We start from the raw sequence: 18,227 nt of genomic DNA, 5'->3' as shown, positions 1-18,227 counted from the left end.
GTGGCTTTCTAGGAGTAAGTCACAAGCCCACTACGGGATTTGGGCTGAATTTTGGGATGGGAAATAGTGAAGATCCCGTATAGGCTACACATGCCATAGAATGGAGGCAGGAAAGCCCTGGTAGGGGCTATTTGGGATCAAGCCCAAAAAGGAGGGGCTGGGGGAAGGCTGTTTAGAAGGGAGATAGGTCCCCTGGTGATGTTGGCCGCGACTGGAGGGATGAAATGGTTCAGATTTGGGGATAAATTGCTGCGTCCACCTTGTCTTGTGTTCACCCTCCTCCTTTTCCCACAGAGGAAGGGAGCTAAGCAGCGCCGGCAGAGAGAATGCTTCGTTTGGTCAGGACTAGACTGAGTGCCAGCTGGTGGAGGCAACTTTGGGCACAAGCTCTGGCTACGCCCCACTTCAGGTAGAGTAACTGGCGGATTTGAAATCGTTAAACCATGACTTGGGGAGTTCAGTAACTCAGCCAGAGGTGAGGGGTCCATTAAGCAGCGGGTGGGCGCGGTTCTGTGGCCTGCGATGTGCAGATCAGACTAGATCATGATAGTTCCTTCAGGCCGTAATGTCTGAGAGTCTCTGAGGTACCAGCTCTGTCCTTGTGCCATCGCTAAAATGCAGCAACTCCCTTTGTCAGGCCTGGCCCTGGGGCAGCTCCAGGGATTCTTCGCCCCTCTTGCCCTTTCCAGCACTGCTGGGCAGGGATGGAGAGGAGAGGCGGAGGGAGCAGGCTGACCCATTGTTTGGGGGGGGGGGGGGAAGGGGACAGCAGGCTGACCCATTGTTTGCGGGTCTGTAACTCAGAAACAGGTTGACAAGCTTTCTTCAAGGTGTGTAGAAAGATTCTCCTTTGGCTTCGGACTGTATCTGGCAGATCTCAGGTCAAACTTATCTTGTAAGACAAAGTTAAAGGAGGGCTTTATGGAAACTGTTTCTAGCATTAGCTGTGGAGAGACTGACACTTCAAATATCTAAGTAGTATTAGTGTGCCCAGCACCATAATACCTATGCAGCAAGAGAGAGGGAGTTAGATTCTAGAGGTATGTTTTCATTGCGCCACCCACCCCTCCAAAAACAGTGTGTGCTTAATCCAGCAAGCTAACCTGAGTTAACATAGCAGTGAAGACATGGCAACTCTGGTCAAGTCAACTCCAGGCTCCCCTATCGGCTTTAACTCGAGTGGCTAACCCAAGTTAAAAGCCAAATTGCTGTGCCTTCACTGCTGTTTTACCCTGGGTTACCTAACCTGAGTTAAGAACAGCTCCCCCCCCCACCCCTTTTTTTTTTTTTTTTTTGCAGTGAAGACATACCCTAAAAAGCCAGCTCCAGTGCTCGTTCACAAGATCCATATCTGTTTGGGGAGCCTGAGTAATTAATTACTCTTAATAAATAAACTCCCATCTGCCTGTTTTCCCCAATAAAGTACCAGCTGGCGAAAGAACCGAAGATCCTGCATTTGTGCAAAATCCTGGTAGTAAAGATGGAGATTGGAGATGCCATGGAAGCAGGTTCCGTTTACAATTTTCCAGGTGGTCTCTCAGGCTCCCTTTAAAGCTGCTGTGCAGTGACTACCAAACCGCAGACACATGCCTTCCACTGCTGCCAGTCACCCAAAAGTAAATGCTTGTGACTGATAGTGAAAATTGCACTTGCATGATGTCACAGCAGTTTTGTTCTTTCCCCAGGCTGACATCACCTCCATACTATATAACACATCAAAAAGGGAGATACTCAAGTCAAGCGAACAAGGTAAGTCACGGTGCTTGTATAATTTTGCTTTGAAAGCCTTGGGAAGTGGCTGCAGGTCTGTGCTTTGTCCCAGACTGTGTTAAATGTCTGATGTTGGGACCGCCGCTGTCCCCAGGGGGGACTCCTCCGTACTCTGATAGATACCGTGGGCCTGATTCTGAGCTCCCTCAGCTCCCATTGACTTCAGCTGGGCGTGGCAATCAGATCTGCTCAGCCTCAGAGGCAGTGAATATTATTAGCATACAAAAAAAAAAAAAAGCACCAAAGAAGAAAATAAAGCGATGCCTCTAGGGTAACATAATGAGTATGGTACTGTAATGGTGCCAAAAACACAAGCTTGGAGGCCTTACCTCTAAGACTCGTGTTGTGTTTGAGGCAAGTGTGCGAATAAGAACTGGGAGGAAAATCTGAAAAGCAGCTCAATTCTTACCAGCATCCAAGTCTGCTGCACAATGACAATAAAGGGGGGTCTTGGCAGCCCGCACAGGCAGTTCTCCCAACAGGCTATACTGCAGAGTGACAATATGCTCAGCCAATGAAACACGAGGTGGAAGCATGACATCATCAGAACAGCTGTCAGTGATCTTGAGAGCTATGAGCCTTTGAGAAGAGATGGAACTTCTCTGTGGGAGTTGGGTGCACCACAGTCCAGAGATCTCCGCAAAGGCAAAAATACCCTCTTCACTTACAAACACTTTCACAGTGCTTCTCAGCATGTCCTGCAGGGTGCCATGGTTCTGCAGTCAGCCCAGGAGCGGTTCTCCTCCTGGACTCCCCTCCTCTGAGCTGTGCAGAAAGCAGACCATGAACTTCCATCTCCTAGTACCACTCCGCTCTGCAGAGCTCATTTGTATAAATGTTCTTGTTATCGTCTGTCTCCTCCAGGAATCCACATCCTTTGTCATGAACCTGTTCAACGGGCAGTTTGTACCTGACAATGTTTTTCCTTTCCCCTCAGGTAGGATGTTTTTGTTTAAATTTTCCTTGCGGATTTATTGCTGATGGTGACATATGCTGGCTTAATGGCATTGTAGAGTAAAATCACCAAAGTCACAGAATGCAGGTCATGTGCTGCTCCCGCCCCCGGCGAGAGGCTAGTTCAGTTTCCATGGACCCTGGAGCTCTCGGCTCAGTCTGCCAGCTAAGGGGCCAAATACGCTGGTAACGTCTGTGGTGTGGACACTGGTCCAACTGGAAGTAGGCTGAGCTGATTCAAAGGCCTGTGCTCTGGGACAGGATTTGAACCAGCAGCCTAGCGGAGAGAAGCACTAGCCAGCACCTGTTGCCATTCCGCTGAGCCAGTTCTTCCTCTACAGGTAGATTAATAGATTCTAAAGCAACTACGATCCTCTAGTCCAGTGTTTCTCAACTACCTGTCCATGGACCGGTGCCAGTCCCTGAGATCTCCCTGCAAGCAAGCTGGTCCCTGGTGTCAAAAAGGCTGAGCAACACGGCTCTATGTTCCTGCATAACACAGCCACAGAACTTCCCTGAAAGAATTCCCTACAGCAGATCTCTTAGACAAACATCCAGTCTTAGAAGGCGCCTCCTCACCTAAGGGTGTTGGTGTCAAATCATGTAATAAAGTGATGAGGGTTAGATACATCCTGCTAATCCAGTTGCATCTTTGTCCCTCTTTAGTGCTCTCAATGGAGCAGACGCAGTCCCTGCAAGCCCTGGTAGATCCCTGCACCCGCTTCTTTGAGGTCAGTGGCAGTCTGCTGCCTGTTTGATTACGGGTTAGCCTGAAGTGTGTGTTGTAAACCAAAGAAAAGGACTTTGTCTTCCTCAGACAGTGACATGGGATGGCCCATGTAAAAAACTACTTCTCCTGGGGAATCCACCCTCTTTCTGAAACCTGGAGGATGCGGATGTGCATGCGCACATCCACGTTCTTCTCCTGATTGTGATTTCCCGAGTGCCTCTAATGCCCGTGTCTCATACAAAGCACCACGTCTGTCAGACCGAAGCGTGGGTTAGCCGTTCAGGTGTTGGCAGTGAAGAAGCTCGTGTGGGAGGTCTTTCTCCAGGGATATTTGAAGGACAGGGTGGCTCTGCGTGGCCTGGCTCTCCCCAGAGACAGAGGACAGGCTTGCGAGGAGGAAGGGAGTGTGGGGTGGGGGCAGAGGGGAAGGGAAATCAGGGCATAGATCGCCCACTCCGAGGCGCCCCCCCACACACACACACACTGACCATGGGGCTCACTCGCACAGCAACAGCAGGACACTAACACACCAGCACCCAGCTGGCCTGCTCTAGGATCCAGCTCCTTGGTGCCAGGGAGGTAGGCAATGCATAAACGTAGCCTTTCCCAGCCCTTCTGGCCCTGCCCCACGCAGCCCGGGCAGCGTTCGCCTGAGCGCTGCACCTGCCTTTCACTCGCTCCCTTTCATTACTTGAAGGAGGTTAATGATCCTGCGGAGAACGAGAAGTTGGAGAGCATTGAGAAGGCCACCCTGGCAGGGCTGAAGGAGATGGGAGCCTTTGGGCTGCAGGTGCCCGAGGAGCTGGGGGGAATTGGGCTGACGAACACCCAGGTAAGACAGAGCCTTGGGGGGCCCAGGCCTGAGGGGACAGTAGGGGCCAGGTCGAGGGTTTGGAGCCGGGTGTCTGGCTTAGGCCTGTGATGGGTGGGGCCAGGCATGGAATTCAGATCCAGCGTCCCCTGGGTTTGACTTGGAGCGTGAGAGCTGTCCTGACATGCCAGGTCAGCTGGGCCCGTTCTCTCCTCGCTGGCCCGCGGCTCCTACCCCGTTGTAACATGGTAGTCACTTCCTGGAGGAGGTTGGGAGCAGAGAAGAGCGTGGCCGTGATACTGAGGCGAAGGGGCAATGCTTCATGTGTGCCAGGGAGCAGTTCAGGGCCCCGGCCCCTCCAGGCCTGGTGGTTCAGGGCCCCGGCACCTGTGGGCTTGCTTCATCAGTTATGAAAGTAAAAAAATTGCTGGAGCCCCAGCACCTGTTTCATTCCAAATTAAGCCCTGCCTAGGGAGCGTGGCGGTGCTCAGTCTGAGAAGTGCCCATATGCTGAAGTGAGTGATGTACTATTCCTGGGCTCCTGTGCATCTGGCTTATGAATCCAGCTTGCTGCGTGCGGTCAGTCACCAATGAGCCACATACAGTTATGTGTCAGTGTGTGCGGACAAGCTTCACCTCCCTATGCAGCGTCCAAGCTTTACTGCTGCCAGAGTTTAATTGTAACAGCACAGAAAATATAGTTAGACAGTTTGTACCCACCCGGCCTAACCCTCTGGAAGATCTGAGAACTCTGAAGCCATGTCACCTGTCAGCCCCACCCAGAGCAGGGCTGTTCCTACAGGCAGTAGACCAACAGTCACTGGAAAGCCTCCCGCTGCCATGCTGAGCTCCACCCATCCCTCCAGCTAGGTTTTTATCCTGTACCCATTATAGTAGCTAGGGAGTTCGAAAGTATCACCTGGATAGTTCAGAGTGGGATAGGGGACCAGCGTGGGAATGAGGAGAACCAGGTTCTGTTCCCAGGCCTGGTATCCTCTTGCTATATGACAGTAGTCTAGTCACTTCCCTGAGTCTTGCTTTCTAGTAATTCCATCAATAAATATTCATTACCATCGATTCTGGTGGCTGGGTGCTGCTCGGCCAAACAGTCAGAGGCAGTCCCTAAATAGACAAGACAGACACAGTGGTAGACAGATAATGTATCAGTAACATCTCCAATGTGCATATCTCGCTAGGTGTGGGTTTTCTTTTCCCTCTTTTTAAAAGTTCTACCCAAACCTTCCCCCACCTCCTCCCTTCTGCTGTTGTGAGCCAGACACAGTGCGGTGCAGGGATCAGACAGCTGAATGGGGCCTGAGAGTGTCTGAAGGCTCCTGATGACTGGTCTGTGCCCCCAGTGTCCTGCACTGGGCCATGGCAGGGTGATTAGGAGGAGCAGATGGGGAGCAGTGCTAATATTGGTGTTGATGTGGAGTGTTTGCTAGTCCCCAGAAGCTGTTGCATCTGAAGGTCAAACTGGGCAGCGGTTCCAACCTAATCCCCATCCCCACCACTTCTCTTTTGCTTTCCCTTCAGTATGCTCGGGTTGTGGAGGTGGTTGGAGTGCATGACCTTGGTGTGGGCATAAGCCTCGGTGCTCACCAGTCAATCGGCTTTAAGGGAATCCTGCTCTTTGGGACCCAGAGTCAGAAGGAGAAATACCTGCCCAAGCTAGCATCTGGTAGGGAACAGGGCCTGTTTTCTTCTTGCCGTTGTGCTCTATGCAAGGTATAATGTAGATCTTTACCCACCCTCCGGGCTTCTGCAGGTCTCTGAGCCGGGCTTTCAGCACTCTGCTTGCAGGCTGTGGGGAGGGGTGGTGACAGCGGGCGGCTGACAGCAGTGGGGAGAGCTAGGTGTAGCACAGGCAAGCTCTGTGCAAGCTTCTCTGCACTGCTCTGCCAGTTCAGGGCAGGAGCCCTCAAGCCCCTCCAGAGCACAGCCTTCGAGCTCACACTGCAGGCTGGCATGTCGCTGTGCCAGCAGGGGATCTGCGGGATGCCCAAGGCAAGGCAGCCACCTGCTAGCACCAGCTGAGTTGCAGAAAAGTGCAGCTTTCTGTAGCTGTCCGTTTACATACAGCCAGCTGGTCGCACTGGGGTGCACATGGATGTACCCCATCCTCATCCCTCCTTATGTGCCCGCCTGCCACGGACTCACTCCCTGCTGCATGGGGGGAGCCCTCAGGGCAGTGGGGGTCCTGGGCCCCCTGCTGAGCCCTGGCTGCATGTGGGTTGTTTTGTGCTCTCTGTGCTGTTAAAGGCTGGGCCATCGGTGACCGTTTTGCTCCCTTCTGCAGGAGAGACCATGGCTGCCTTCTGCCTGACGGAGCCATCTAGTGGCTCAGACGCGGCATCTATTAAAACCCTCGCCGAGCTCAGCGAGTGTGGGAAATTCTACACGCTGAACGGCGGGAAAATATGGATCAGGTGAGAGAAGCCGGGAGGCCGAAAGGGTTCCTCGAGGTCCCGTGAGAGCCAGGAGCTCCCGCGGGCCCCAGTAACACAGGAAGTGCCCAAAGCCATCGGAGCTCGTGCTCAGTGTAACAGCAAGAAATGCGCTTCGAATGGAGCTCCCAAAGCCTGCAAGGTCTGGCCCAGGGTCCTCTGCCGGGGTCAGGGAGGGGGACGAATCCTGCAGCCTGGGCCCAGCCCTGCTTGGGGTCAGCATTTCCTTCCTGCCCTTCCCTGTTGGAAGTGTTCAGTGGGGAAGTGAAGTCCGTTGCCGGGTCAGCGGCTCTTGTTTGAGCAGTGCGCTCCGTTCCTTGTCCCTCCCCCCCCGGCTCGCTGGGTGAGGACGCTGAGTGTGGGACAGCCTTGTTCACAAGGCGGCAATTCACTCTCCTGGCTGCTCTGGTGCTCGCCCCTGAGGTGTCAGTCAGGCTCCTCCACCTCCCATGGTGTGGTCACAGCCCCCCGTCTGACCCAGCGCCAACCTGTGCCCCCCACCTTCCTACCCAGCACCAGTCATGGCCTCTTGCTGCCCCTTCCCTCTGTTCAATGTCAGTCACGGCCCCTTAGGGCCCCCATCTCCCAGGACACCAGTCACAGCCCCTTGGCCCTGCCCCTCCATTCTCAGTCTCTCTCCCCTAGCCCAGTCACTCCCAAGGGAAGCCTGTTCCTTGAGATGGGTGCTGCATCCTGTGGGAGGGAACAAGCAGGGAGCTCAACGGGGAACATGTGACCTGCTCTGAAATGGAGTCGCAGAGCCAGGCAGCATGTGCAGCAGCCCCCCCAGAGGCCAAACAAGAGGGGTAGGCTCATGCCAAAGGCCGGGGTGTAGTCCTGAATGTGCATAAGTCAGTACTACCAGAAGACCCCCCCCCCACGTAGCCTGACACACATATCATGCGTGCAAGCTCATGCCGTATGCGGCAAAAGTGCCGCTATGCCATTCCGGTGCCACTCGGCCCCGCTACAGCACAGGGCAATGGCGTTAAATATTGTGGGCTACTCTTTGAAACCCCTTTTACACATGTTTCCCTCCAGCCACTGCCCTGCCTAGACTGTGCAGGTCTGCACCCCCGCTGGGAAGTGAATCTGCTCTCATGTCAACTTTACACGGACTCCAGCACATCTGCTCCTCCTTCACCCCGGGAGAGAGCAGGCAGCCAGGTTCCCGGCCACAGGGCAGTCTGCAAAAGCCCAGATGGTTTGGCTAACTGGGGGTGGGGGGTACCTCTGACCCTTGGCAGCTTTTGGAGGGTTTGGGGCTTGTCAGTACTGATCCAAACAGTCCAGGTCTCTTGTCCTGCACACCAGGATGGACATCTCCTGGGAGCAGCCTTCCTTGGGTCATTTGGGATCATCCAGACCCTGGTACAGCGAGGCAGCTGTGGGCCTGGAAGGAAGGGGAGATGTGGGACTTCTCCAAACCTTATGGTGCAGAGCTGGAGTGACGATTCAGAAGAGTGGTTCCTAATGTCGGTTGAACCAGCTCCCCTGCCCCTGCTGGTTAGGGTGTAAGATGTGACCAGTGCTAACTAGGGTCCTGAGCCAACACAACATTTCAGCACGTGCTTTGGTCCCAGTGACTGAATCAGGATGTTTTCCTGTGGGCCAAGGAGAGGCAGCGAGGTAGAGTGTACTGAGCACCACGCTGGGAGTGAGGCACTCCCGAGTTCTAGCCCCCATTCCGCCACTGAGTGCCTGTATGACTTGGGCAAGTCCCTTGTCTCTCTAGGCCACGTTCTAAGGAGTGTAATGGGCAGTGCCAGCTGTATGTCAGTAATCAGGTGTCAGGGAAGGTTATGGTGAGGGGATGGAAGAGCAGGTTTATATTAGGGAAGACAACCAGCAGGAAGGTATAACAAGGTCTTAGCTAAAAGAAAGGGACTCGACTTTACTTTACCCATCCCTGGCTCCTTTTCCTGCTACAGCCTTCCTCTTCTTCCCTGTAGGCCTGCTCCACACACAGGTTTGGCACTAGTATAACTTTGTCAGGTAGGGGTGTGACTTTTTACCGAATTGCTCACACTGGTACAACCTTTGGTATGCACTCAGATATATCGGTATAAAGAGGCTGTATGATGCTATAGCTTATTCCTCCTCCTGTAGTGTCCATACTAGGGGCTGTATCACTTTAACTAGGCCAGTGTGGGTAAAGCACTACAACTTGTGTATACATGCAAGCCTTAGTGCGTGGGATGCACTCATTCAACCAGGGTGTGTAATTTATCCACCATCTGCCTCACCTCTGAATTGTCTCTGGCTAATGCAGTCTAATTACTCCCTCCCAGGAGGTGAGGAAGATGAATTATTGTTTGTTTCTTACCGCGTGAAATGTTGTGCTAGGGCTAATTACACACAGGCTAGCTGCTGTTATTATTAAATGCAGTAAAAAGTGTGTGTAAAAGGATGTAATGGAAAAAGGGAAACCACTAAGAGGGAAAGAGAAGAGCCTGATTAAATATAGGCGGTTGGGATCTGGGGCTCACTGTTTCCCTAATCGCTTTGGGTTCCAGTAATGGAGGGACAGCTGAGATCTTCACAGTGTTCGCCAAGACCCCGGTAAAGGAGCCAACAGGGGAAGTGAAGGACAAAATCTCAGCCTTCATTGTGGAGAGAGCGTTTGGGGGAGTGACCAGGTAAGAAAGTTTATAACTTAACAGGCACGGTTTGCGGAGATATGACAAGGACTGGGATTGGGGGGATATGATAGAGGTCTATAAAATCATGACTGGTGTGGAGATAGTGAATAGGAAAGTGTTACCCCTTCACATCACACAAAAACCAGGAGTCACCTGTAGCCTGATTTGGGGTGTGTTATTAATGTTGATTCCATTTATTCATTTAATTTAATTTATTTAATTAATTTTAATTAATAATATTATTAATAATAATTATGGATATTAATTAGTATGGGTTTAGGCTCGCCAATTTGTTTGATCAGAAGATAAAGTTCGTCCTGAATCAGGCTTCACAGAGTTTATAAAAGGACCTTCGGGGGTATGACAGGAAGCTCACACTGAGACAGATGTAGTCAGAAAGACCTTTTATTAAAATCAATGAAATAGTAAGCAAATGGTAAAACAGTTAGAATTACAGAGTTGCAATTGTACTACTATTATTCAAGTGATACATATGGTAATACAATATTATCTGCTGCAGACTTGGGTTAATACTCACACTCTGTTTTAATAACCTGGTGTTATTAAACCTCTGGCGGTTCCGGCTTCATACCTCTAGCAGAAGAAACTGATGCAGAGCTGTTAAACTCTCTAACTTAACTTAATAAACCTTAAACTGACATAAAGCGTAGGGAAACCAAGCTTAGCCTAGTCCCCTTAAAATTTAAAGATTGAAAAGAAACAAAGTACAGCCTATTAATAGTTAATAGCCGTCATAGATGGGGAGCATCGATACCTTGTTGAAGATGGAGACAATGAAGAGTAGATTGCCTCCAAAATGGTGAGATGAATCACCTTTTTATAGGGCATTGGTTGGAAATCCTTCCTCTTATGCCCAAATTTCATCCTTCCCCCACAGAAATGTTAGGGTACACTTACCCCATAGGCTAGTATGCATGTCGTATGGATGACGGGTATGTATGCACTTGTGGTGTACTTGTTAAGTCTGTGGGTACCACTTTGAAAAATCCCCTTTGCCATCCTTCATTGTCTATTGGTTTAGGTAAAAGGTCTCTAGACATTTGCGTGGGTGTTTTATCTGTTTGGGTCATCTTTACTTTTCTGGGTGAAGGGTCCCAAAATATGCTAACTTTGCCTTAGCTTAACATGCAGGGTTTTGGCCTGTAGGTCTCTTGCATTACAGCCAAACTTGTTTTTAATATAAATCTATAAACCTATTACATCAAATACTCAAATTTATAAGAAAAGATATATCTATGAAGCAATCAGATTAATCCTTAGGGCTACACACCCATGAAATTAATAGGCAGCAGGTTTAAAACAAACATAAGGAAGTATTTCTTCACACAACGTACAGTCAACCTGTGGAACTCATTGCCAGGGGATGTTGTGAAGGCCAAAAGTATAACAGGGTTCAAAAAAGAACTAGATAAGTTCATGGAGAATAGGTCCATCAATGGCTACTAGCCAATATGGTCAGGGATGGAACCCCGCGCTCTGGGTGTCCCTAAACTTGTAACTGCCAGAAGCTGGAACTGGATGATGGGATGGATCACACGATAATTGCCTGGTTCTGTTCCTTTCGTCTGGGGCACCTGGCATTGGTCACTGTCGGAAGACAGCATTCTGGGCTAGATGGACCATTGGTCTGACCCACTATGGCAGTAGATCTCAAACTGTGGGTCAGGACCCCAAAGTTTGTCATGAGCCAATTTTAACGGGGTTACTAGGGCTGGCTTAGACTTGCTGGGGGCCAGGGCTGAAGCTCGAGCCCCACCGCCTGGGGCTGGGGCTGAAGCCGAAGCCCGAGGGCTTCAGCCCTGGACATTGGGGCTCAGATTACAGGCCCCCTACCTGGGACTGAAGCCCTTGGGCTTTGCCCCCTCCCCCCCAGGGCAGTGGGGCTCGGGCGGGCTCAGACTTTAGTCCCCCCTCCTGGGGTTGTGTAGTAATTTTAGTTGTGAGAAGGGGGTGGCAGTGCAATGAAGTTTGAGAACGCTTGCACTATGGCCATTCTTATGTTCCTATGTCCTTCTGTTTACATGACTCAACCTAGGACTAAGATCCAGGATCTGTATTTCCAGCACTGACTTGTTGTATGCTCTTCGGCAAGTCTCTTAACCACTGTATGCCTTGATTTCCTGGTCAGTTCAAAGGCGATAGCAATACTTCCCTGCCACCCAAAAGTGGGGTTGTCATTGGCTAGTTTGTGCACTTTTAACAATGAAAAGTGTAATGAATATTAGTGTTGTTTATTGTTGTTTTCCTCATTACTAGCTGACAATAGAGTAGCCTTTCTCTCCTGACTGAGTGTTTTTATAGGCTGATTTCACTTTTGTGGTGCAATTAAAAATATTGCAGTTTGTCACGGCTCTCCTCTGAGCAGGTTTCTCGAACTGGCTTGTAAAGGTTACTGATGCCACTGAACTTTCACAGCCCCGTAGTGAGGTGCCAAGAGATAATGGCAGATATTAATGCTGCTGGGTTGGATTTTAGATTAGCAGACTGGTAGCATTAAAACTAAGTCATCATTCAGCTGGTGCTCTCCCAGTGACCTTGAATTGCAGCTTGTCTGAAACTTGTACTGCACACGTTTACAAAAATGTCAAACAAACAAACAAAAACTTTATTATGATAACTAACTTAAGTTGTTTAAGTTAGTTAAACTTAAACTTAAACATCCTAGAAACCAAAAAAATTACACCACAAAAACACCAGATATCCGTATACAGTTAAAAAACAAACCAAAAAAACCCCCAAGCATCAAAAAAAGAAGAATGAAGTGCTTTATAAGTAAAAAAACTGGTCAACTACACTTCAGTCTACCGTATATGGACAATTAAATTGGCAATCCGCTACAAACTACTAGCTGGACCAAAATAAACTGTCATTTAATTTAACTTTAGCTACTGTGTAAAAGCAACAGTTTTATTGCTGTACTCCTGTATTATTGCTGTACTACATTTACAATGTGCATAACTTTACTAAACTGTTCAACCAACCCACGGGCAAAAATCAACGAACAAATGGCAGCAAACAACATGCAAGCCAAAAAAAACCAAAAACCTAATAAAAAAAATTGAGTTCCATAGTAACTACAAATTAGGTAAACAAATTCCCTGGTAGCAGCAGTCACACTTTGGGATCAGTGACACTGCATCCTAAATAAAGCACGTTATTCAAAACAGCCTTGTTTAGTGTCTGGGTACCAGCACTCAACCCTAACACAGCGACACTTAATAAATTAGTTACTGTCCATTCAGAAGCAGCATCCATAAAAAACAACTAAATCTATCTCAGCTACTGGGTTATCACAAACCAGTGCAACCCACGAAACAAAAGCGCTAGCCGTTCCTGCTTCCTGTTTCCTGCCCAATACCGTTTACCCCAAGGGAATCGGCAGTAAGAGTCACCTGTGCCGTGACAGAACAGCACAGTACAGTAACTAATTACAAAACAGTTCTATCATTTGTAATGTCACTACTCCAAATGTCTGTTTTACTTCTCATATACACAGCCCTGTGAAACAGACTGTAATAATGCCTATCTCAATATTTAAAAACACAGTAATACAGGTGGTAACTGTAATTGCCCTAATTAAAAAAATGTTGCTATCTCCAGTACCACAAGAGCCAAACTACACCACCCAGACTAGAAAAAATTTGTTATGCTTAAATATAAAGTGCTGTCATATGTACACATACATATATCATAGAATCATAGAATATCAAGGTTGGAAGGGACCTCAGGAGGTCATCTAGTCCAACCCCTTGCTCAAAGCAGGACCAATTCCCAGACAGATTTTTGCCCCAGATCCCTAAGTGGCCCCCTCAAGGATTGAACTCACAACCCTGGGTTTAGCAGGCCAATGCTCAAACCACTGAGCTATCCCTCCCCCCATATATATACCCATATATAACATACCAATTTATACACCATATCCATTTATCCATACATATTAATTATTTAGAAGTGTCCCCAAAGCTCAATCATAAAACTACATTCCTCAGGCCTGGTCATGGGCCTAACATTCCCAGGCCCACCATAAAAAACTAAACACAATTAAAAAATAAAATCTGTCCGTCAATCATACGAGGGAATGTGCAAACTAAGGGACAGATGGGGCATAAATGCATAAATGGCAAAGTAAAGTAACCACATAACAGTGTTTAGCCCACTGGGTCATCTTCAGCCCATGCATGATGCTTTTCCGGGATGATGGGTAAACATCCTCCCCATAAAAAGACAAAAAGTGGGGGAATGTAGCAGGAAGAGAGCCTGAGACATGAGCCCTTGTATCAGAGGCCTGGTATGAGGCCTGAGGCCTGGGCTAAAGTAGCAGTCAAAACTTTGCTGAGATAAAGCAAAATCAGGCTGTGAGCTAGAGGCAGGCCCTGCTTACAGAATCTGGCAAGAACAGGACTGATATTGCAAAAACACACATTCCTAAGAGGCGCTGGGCACAAAGCACTCACACAAACACATTCCAGAAGGGTGGTACCAGAACACCTTGATACCAACACATTTCCTAAAGATAACAGGAGCACGCTGACCCTATCCTAAAGATAAGATCAGGATGACACTGTGATGGATAAAGATGTACAAGGTGATGGGGTGTAACCGGCTACGTCAGAGGGTGTCAACTAACGACGCCAGAGGGGCAGTACGTAACTTTTTGTATTGATGTATAAAATGGAGCCTCAAAGAGAGTGTCTCTGTCTAGTCTAGAGGGGAACGGAAAGTCCCGCTGTTCACTGAGCTGGTCCATTGTTATGGGCATACATGTATTGATGGTCTGGTAGAGTCTGCAGGATCCTAGTACCGTGCTGTTGACAATAAACATGGCAGGGTGCCTTCGTACCTTAACGGTTCACTTGAGGTCTGCTGTGCCAGCTGTCTGTGCAGAGCTGGGACAGCACACTGGGATAACACACACATGCAGCCGAACATCTGACCACACCATCCTGCCATGCCAAATGTCGTGCCTGATCCTGGAGGGACTCAGCACCTTGTAGGGTCAAGCACCATCAGGTGGGACTTTAACCAGGGATGCTATAATGATTATCCAGCCGTCTATCAGGTGCTGAAGTCCTTGGATGTGCTTTCCAGGTCTCTAGCCACAAGAGGGTGCTAGACCATTATGCTCACGCACCACTTTCACTTTCTATTTATAACAAAATATAATCCATGTTCCTTTAAACTTCCCTCTGCTGAGCGATTTGCTACAATGAGTATGACAAACTAGGAGAGAAGTGTTGGCATTACGGTGCTTGAGGTTATGCAGCTACATGGTCCGGCATAGAGTACAAGGTAACTGTTCCAGAGCCTTTAGAAAGACGCAATGGTTATTTAATGTATTTTATGTTTAAACTGCTCCCTGTTTCTATATAAGACATTGTGTTAACATTTTATTTGCACACAGAATTACCACACGTAAACGTGCACTGACCTTTGCACACTGCCAGGTTTTATTACGTGTAGAGCAAGTAACTTGGATCCTACCAGGAGCTGAGTCCCCTCAACTTCCATTGACTTCACTGTGAGTTAGAGGGCACTTGGCCCTTTGCAGGGTCAGGGCCAGGGTATGCAGTTACCAGCATGCATGGGAGAATGCTTATTTGCATGCACAGATACAGAAACTGCACATGCAGCTAGGTGTGCATGTCCAAAGGTCTCAGTCAGGTTGAGGCCATCTCTGTTTTTTTTTCTGTTTTGTCAGTGGCCCCCCGGAGAAGAAGATGGGGATCAAGTGTTCCAATACAGCTGAAGTGCACTTTGATAACGTGAAGGTGCCAGCAGAAAATCTGCTTGGGGAGCTCGGAAAAGGCTTCATGGTCGCCATGAACATACTGAACAACGGGCGCTTTGGGATGGCCTCTGCCCTGTCAGGCACCATGCGTGGAGTGATCGTCAAAGCTGTACGTTCTTGTTCTTTACACAGGAGTAGATAGTGCGGAAGGTTTGTGCAGGGCAATTGAAAATGGACTGTCCAGCTGTCCCACATGTTAGTAGAGCGTAGTCAGTGAGACGCAGTGGTCAGTTATTCTGTGAGACATCCCCGTGGTGGATCGGCTCTGGGAAACCCATATTACATGTGCATCCAGAGAGAGAGACAGGAGCTGACGCTGGAAGAGCTAACAGGTCAAAGATCTGCATTTAGTCTGTGTTTAATTTTAAGCATGTGTGTGGTCCTGATGGCTTCAGTGGGATTCTCCACATGCTTGTAAGACTTGTCCAGATTTGGGGCTTTAGCTTACTTAGCTGCATATGTTGGTTAGTCTTTTAAACAGAAATTCTTCTTGTTCTCTCTGTGTAATGGGATGAGATTGGGCTAAGGCTCGGGCTCTGGGACTGGAGTTAAGTTGATGGCTGAGCTTACAAGATCCTTTGAATTAACTTGGTGGCATTTCTGATTGGATGTAATGTGATACCTTTGGAACGCTGTATCCAATTGATTGCAAAATGTCAGAAATTTTTCTAGGCATCACTGGGCAGAACCCTATTGATTTTGGTGGAAATTGGAAAACCCGAAAGGGGGAAATGGAATATACACAGAGTCCCTGGCATGGGGGAGTGAATGGGAGGGTTGCAGTGAGTCCCTGAACTAGAGGGAGTAGGAGGGTGGCACACAGGGATCTTGTGGGGGTGGGAGAGATGCCGGGGGCCCCTGGGGTGTGCAGCAAGCTCGGCTGACACAAGCTACATAGGGCGCGACCTCGTAGTATAGATATTCCTATAAACATCAGTTAACTTGATTTTGTTTAAAATTGAAATATATGGCCAAATCCTGCAGCTCGGACACAGACAAAATTCCACTTGTCTGCGTTACATTAGCTTCTTGCTGTGATCACGGGCTCTTGTGTAACACCAGGTTGATCATGCTGCTAATCGTAAGCAGTTTGGAGACAAGATCAGCAACTATGGGGCTATTCAGGAGAAGATTGCACGGATGGCCATGCTGCACTATGTTACAGAGGTGAGAAATTCTTCTTGATTGCAGGGTCAAGACCATGGTCAACAACTCCATTGCACAGGCACAGCAGGACTTTCAGGGTAAAGCTTGTCTGTTCAGGAGACAGGGCGTTCTGGGGGGCTGGTCCCAGACTCTGGCATGAACTCCACCATGGCCTAAGAACCATCCCAAACCTCCCCCTTCCTTCTCAAGCCCCAGGCACGTTATCTGACCTGCCTTCTCTGATATAAACACAGAGCAGTGTTGTCATATAAATAAACACAACGAAAAAACAAAACAGTCCACTGCACACCCAGGTCTCCCCCTGGGGACTGGATGAGAGATAGTGACCCACACTTGATATTAGATGTTATTTAATGCATGAGTGGATGGCACTCGGATACTACGGTGATGCAGATGGTATGAAAATCTATATCAAATAGAACAGATTTTACCTGCTGCCATCCCAGTTTGTGCTGGTGTCCTATCTCATAGGCTGAGCTGGCAGGCGGGGTTGGTTCAGTGTTTGGATGAGACTTCCAGGTGGTGTTGGCAAATCACTGGGCAGCCCTTACTTCTCTGGGCTTGATTCTGTGCTTGCCTACACTGCTGTAAAGTGGGAGTCATGCCATAAAGACTCTGGCATAAAGCTGGCGTGAAACCCATGTGCATTTGGGAAGAATCAGGCCCTCTGACTCTGAGCCAGTGTCCCAGAGTGGAATTGGGAGCGCTGTGCTGAGTTTTGGCAATGTTCCCATAGACCGGTTCATAGGACTGGGGCTGTGTAACCCCGGCACCCTGGCCAAATTCCAGCTTGAGTAATTCCATGCTGCCTGCAGCTCTGGCCCTTTAAAATTCCTCCTGTCCTGCAGGTTGAAAGCAGCCTTGGGTTTACAAAAAACAAGCAACCCCAATCCTCCCAAAAACACACAAACAAAACACCCCTTTCCTCTCCCACCCTGACCAAAAGCCAGCCAACCAATCCAGGAACTCACAATTCCAGGGAATTCACCCTGCAGGAGAGGAGGAACTTCAATGGGCAAGGACTGTATCTCTCTCTCTCCAGTATCACCTGGAACTTGCATATTGCATTTTCCCCTAATTGTTGTGGCCTTTTGCTGAGCTGGCAGTAGCTGTGTGTCCCCTCGGGCAGTTGTGTGCTAGCCTTGGGTGCAGCAGGCTGCAGGATTACTAGCAGCAGTCTCTGTTGTGAGCTGGTTTAAGACGCCAGCACAGCTCCACTGATGGGACTGTGAGTAAATGAAAGCCAGTGGCGCTCTGCTGGTTTTCACCTGGTGGTATTGCAGCAGTGCCCAGCTGCCCCAGGCAGGATCTGGTCCCCGTGTGCATGGTGCTGTCTGAGCACTTGGGAAGGCCTGCCCCAGCGGTTACAGTCTAATTGGAAATAAGGTAGAACAAATGAGTGTAATTTCCCGCTTCCCGCACATACCACCACATCTTCCTGCCCCTCAGCCTGCCCTATACTGGCTGCCTGGCTTCTCGTGTGCAGGGCAGGGAATTGGGCTGAGGGGGGATGGAAGGAGGAGAGGGTAGTGCCCTTATGAATCAGGTCAGAATGGGCCTTATGCCTGCAGGGGACAGCATGGAAAGGATAGATTTTGAGATGGGACCTCTGATGGGCAGTGCCCGCTGCAGAAGAGAGGGAGAGGATGGAGCCGAGCCAAGCCAGGCCCTCCATACAGCATACCCCGGGGCATGGGATGGTGTCTTGGGCACATACACTGTGTAACCAAAGGCAAATGGCTGGTTTCCCTTCAGTCGATGGCCTACGTGGTGAGCGCCAACATGGACATGAAGGTGCCCGATTACAAGCTCGAAGCTTCAATCAGCAAGATTTTTGCCTCGGTAAGTGTGTTTGATTCCCAGCGTGAGATGTCTCTGCGAGGAGGGGTCAGAGCAA

The 18,227-nt window shown here is 49.2% G+C and overlaps 1 protein-coding gene across 1 annotated transcript in view; it reads left to right on the top strand.

Moving 5' to 3' along the window:
- The first annotated feature begins 326 nt into the window (after positions 1–326).
- ACADVL (acyl-CoA dehydrogenase very long chain) overlaps positions 327–18,227 on the top strand; it is a 34,932-nt gene continuing 17,031 nt past the window's right edge. Inside the window, exons 1-11 of the mRNA XM_029911134.1 lie at positions 327–409; positions 1,686–1,749; positions 2,635–2,707; positions 3,391–3,455; positions 4,152–4,286; positions 5,802–5,946; positions 6,565–6,694; positions 9,229–9,351; positions 15,074–15,272; positions 16,226–16,330; positions 18,086–18,172. Coding sequence (XP_029766994.1) covers positions 327–409; positions 1,686–1,749; positions 2,635–2,707; positions 3,391–3,455; positions 4,152–4,286; positions 5,802–5,946; positions 6,565–6,694; positions 9,229–9,351; positions 15,074–15,272; positions 16,226–16,330; positions 18,086–18,172 — 1,209 coding nt within the window. The remainder of the gene's footprint in view (positions 410–1,685; positions 1,750–2,634; positions 2,708–3,390; positions 3,456–4,151; positions 4,287–5,801; positions 5,947–6,564; positions 6,695–9,228; positions 9,352–15,073; positions 15,273–16,225; positions 16,331–18,085; positions 18,173–18,227) is intronic.

Source organism: Terrapene carolina, unplaced genomic scaffold (genome assembly GCF_002925995.2).
Source record: "Terrapene carolina triunguis isolate 2854851 unplaced genomic scaffold, T_m_triunguis-2.0 Scaffold88, whole genome shotgun sequence".
Lineage (NCBI taxonomy): Eukaryota > Metazoa > Chordata > Testudines > Emydidae > Terrapene > Terrapene triunguis.
This window is presented reverse-complemented; position numbering and strand designations above follow the sequence as displayed.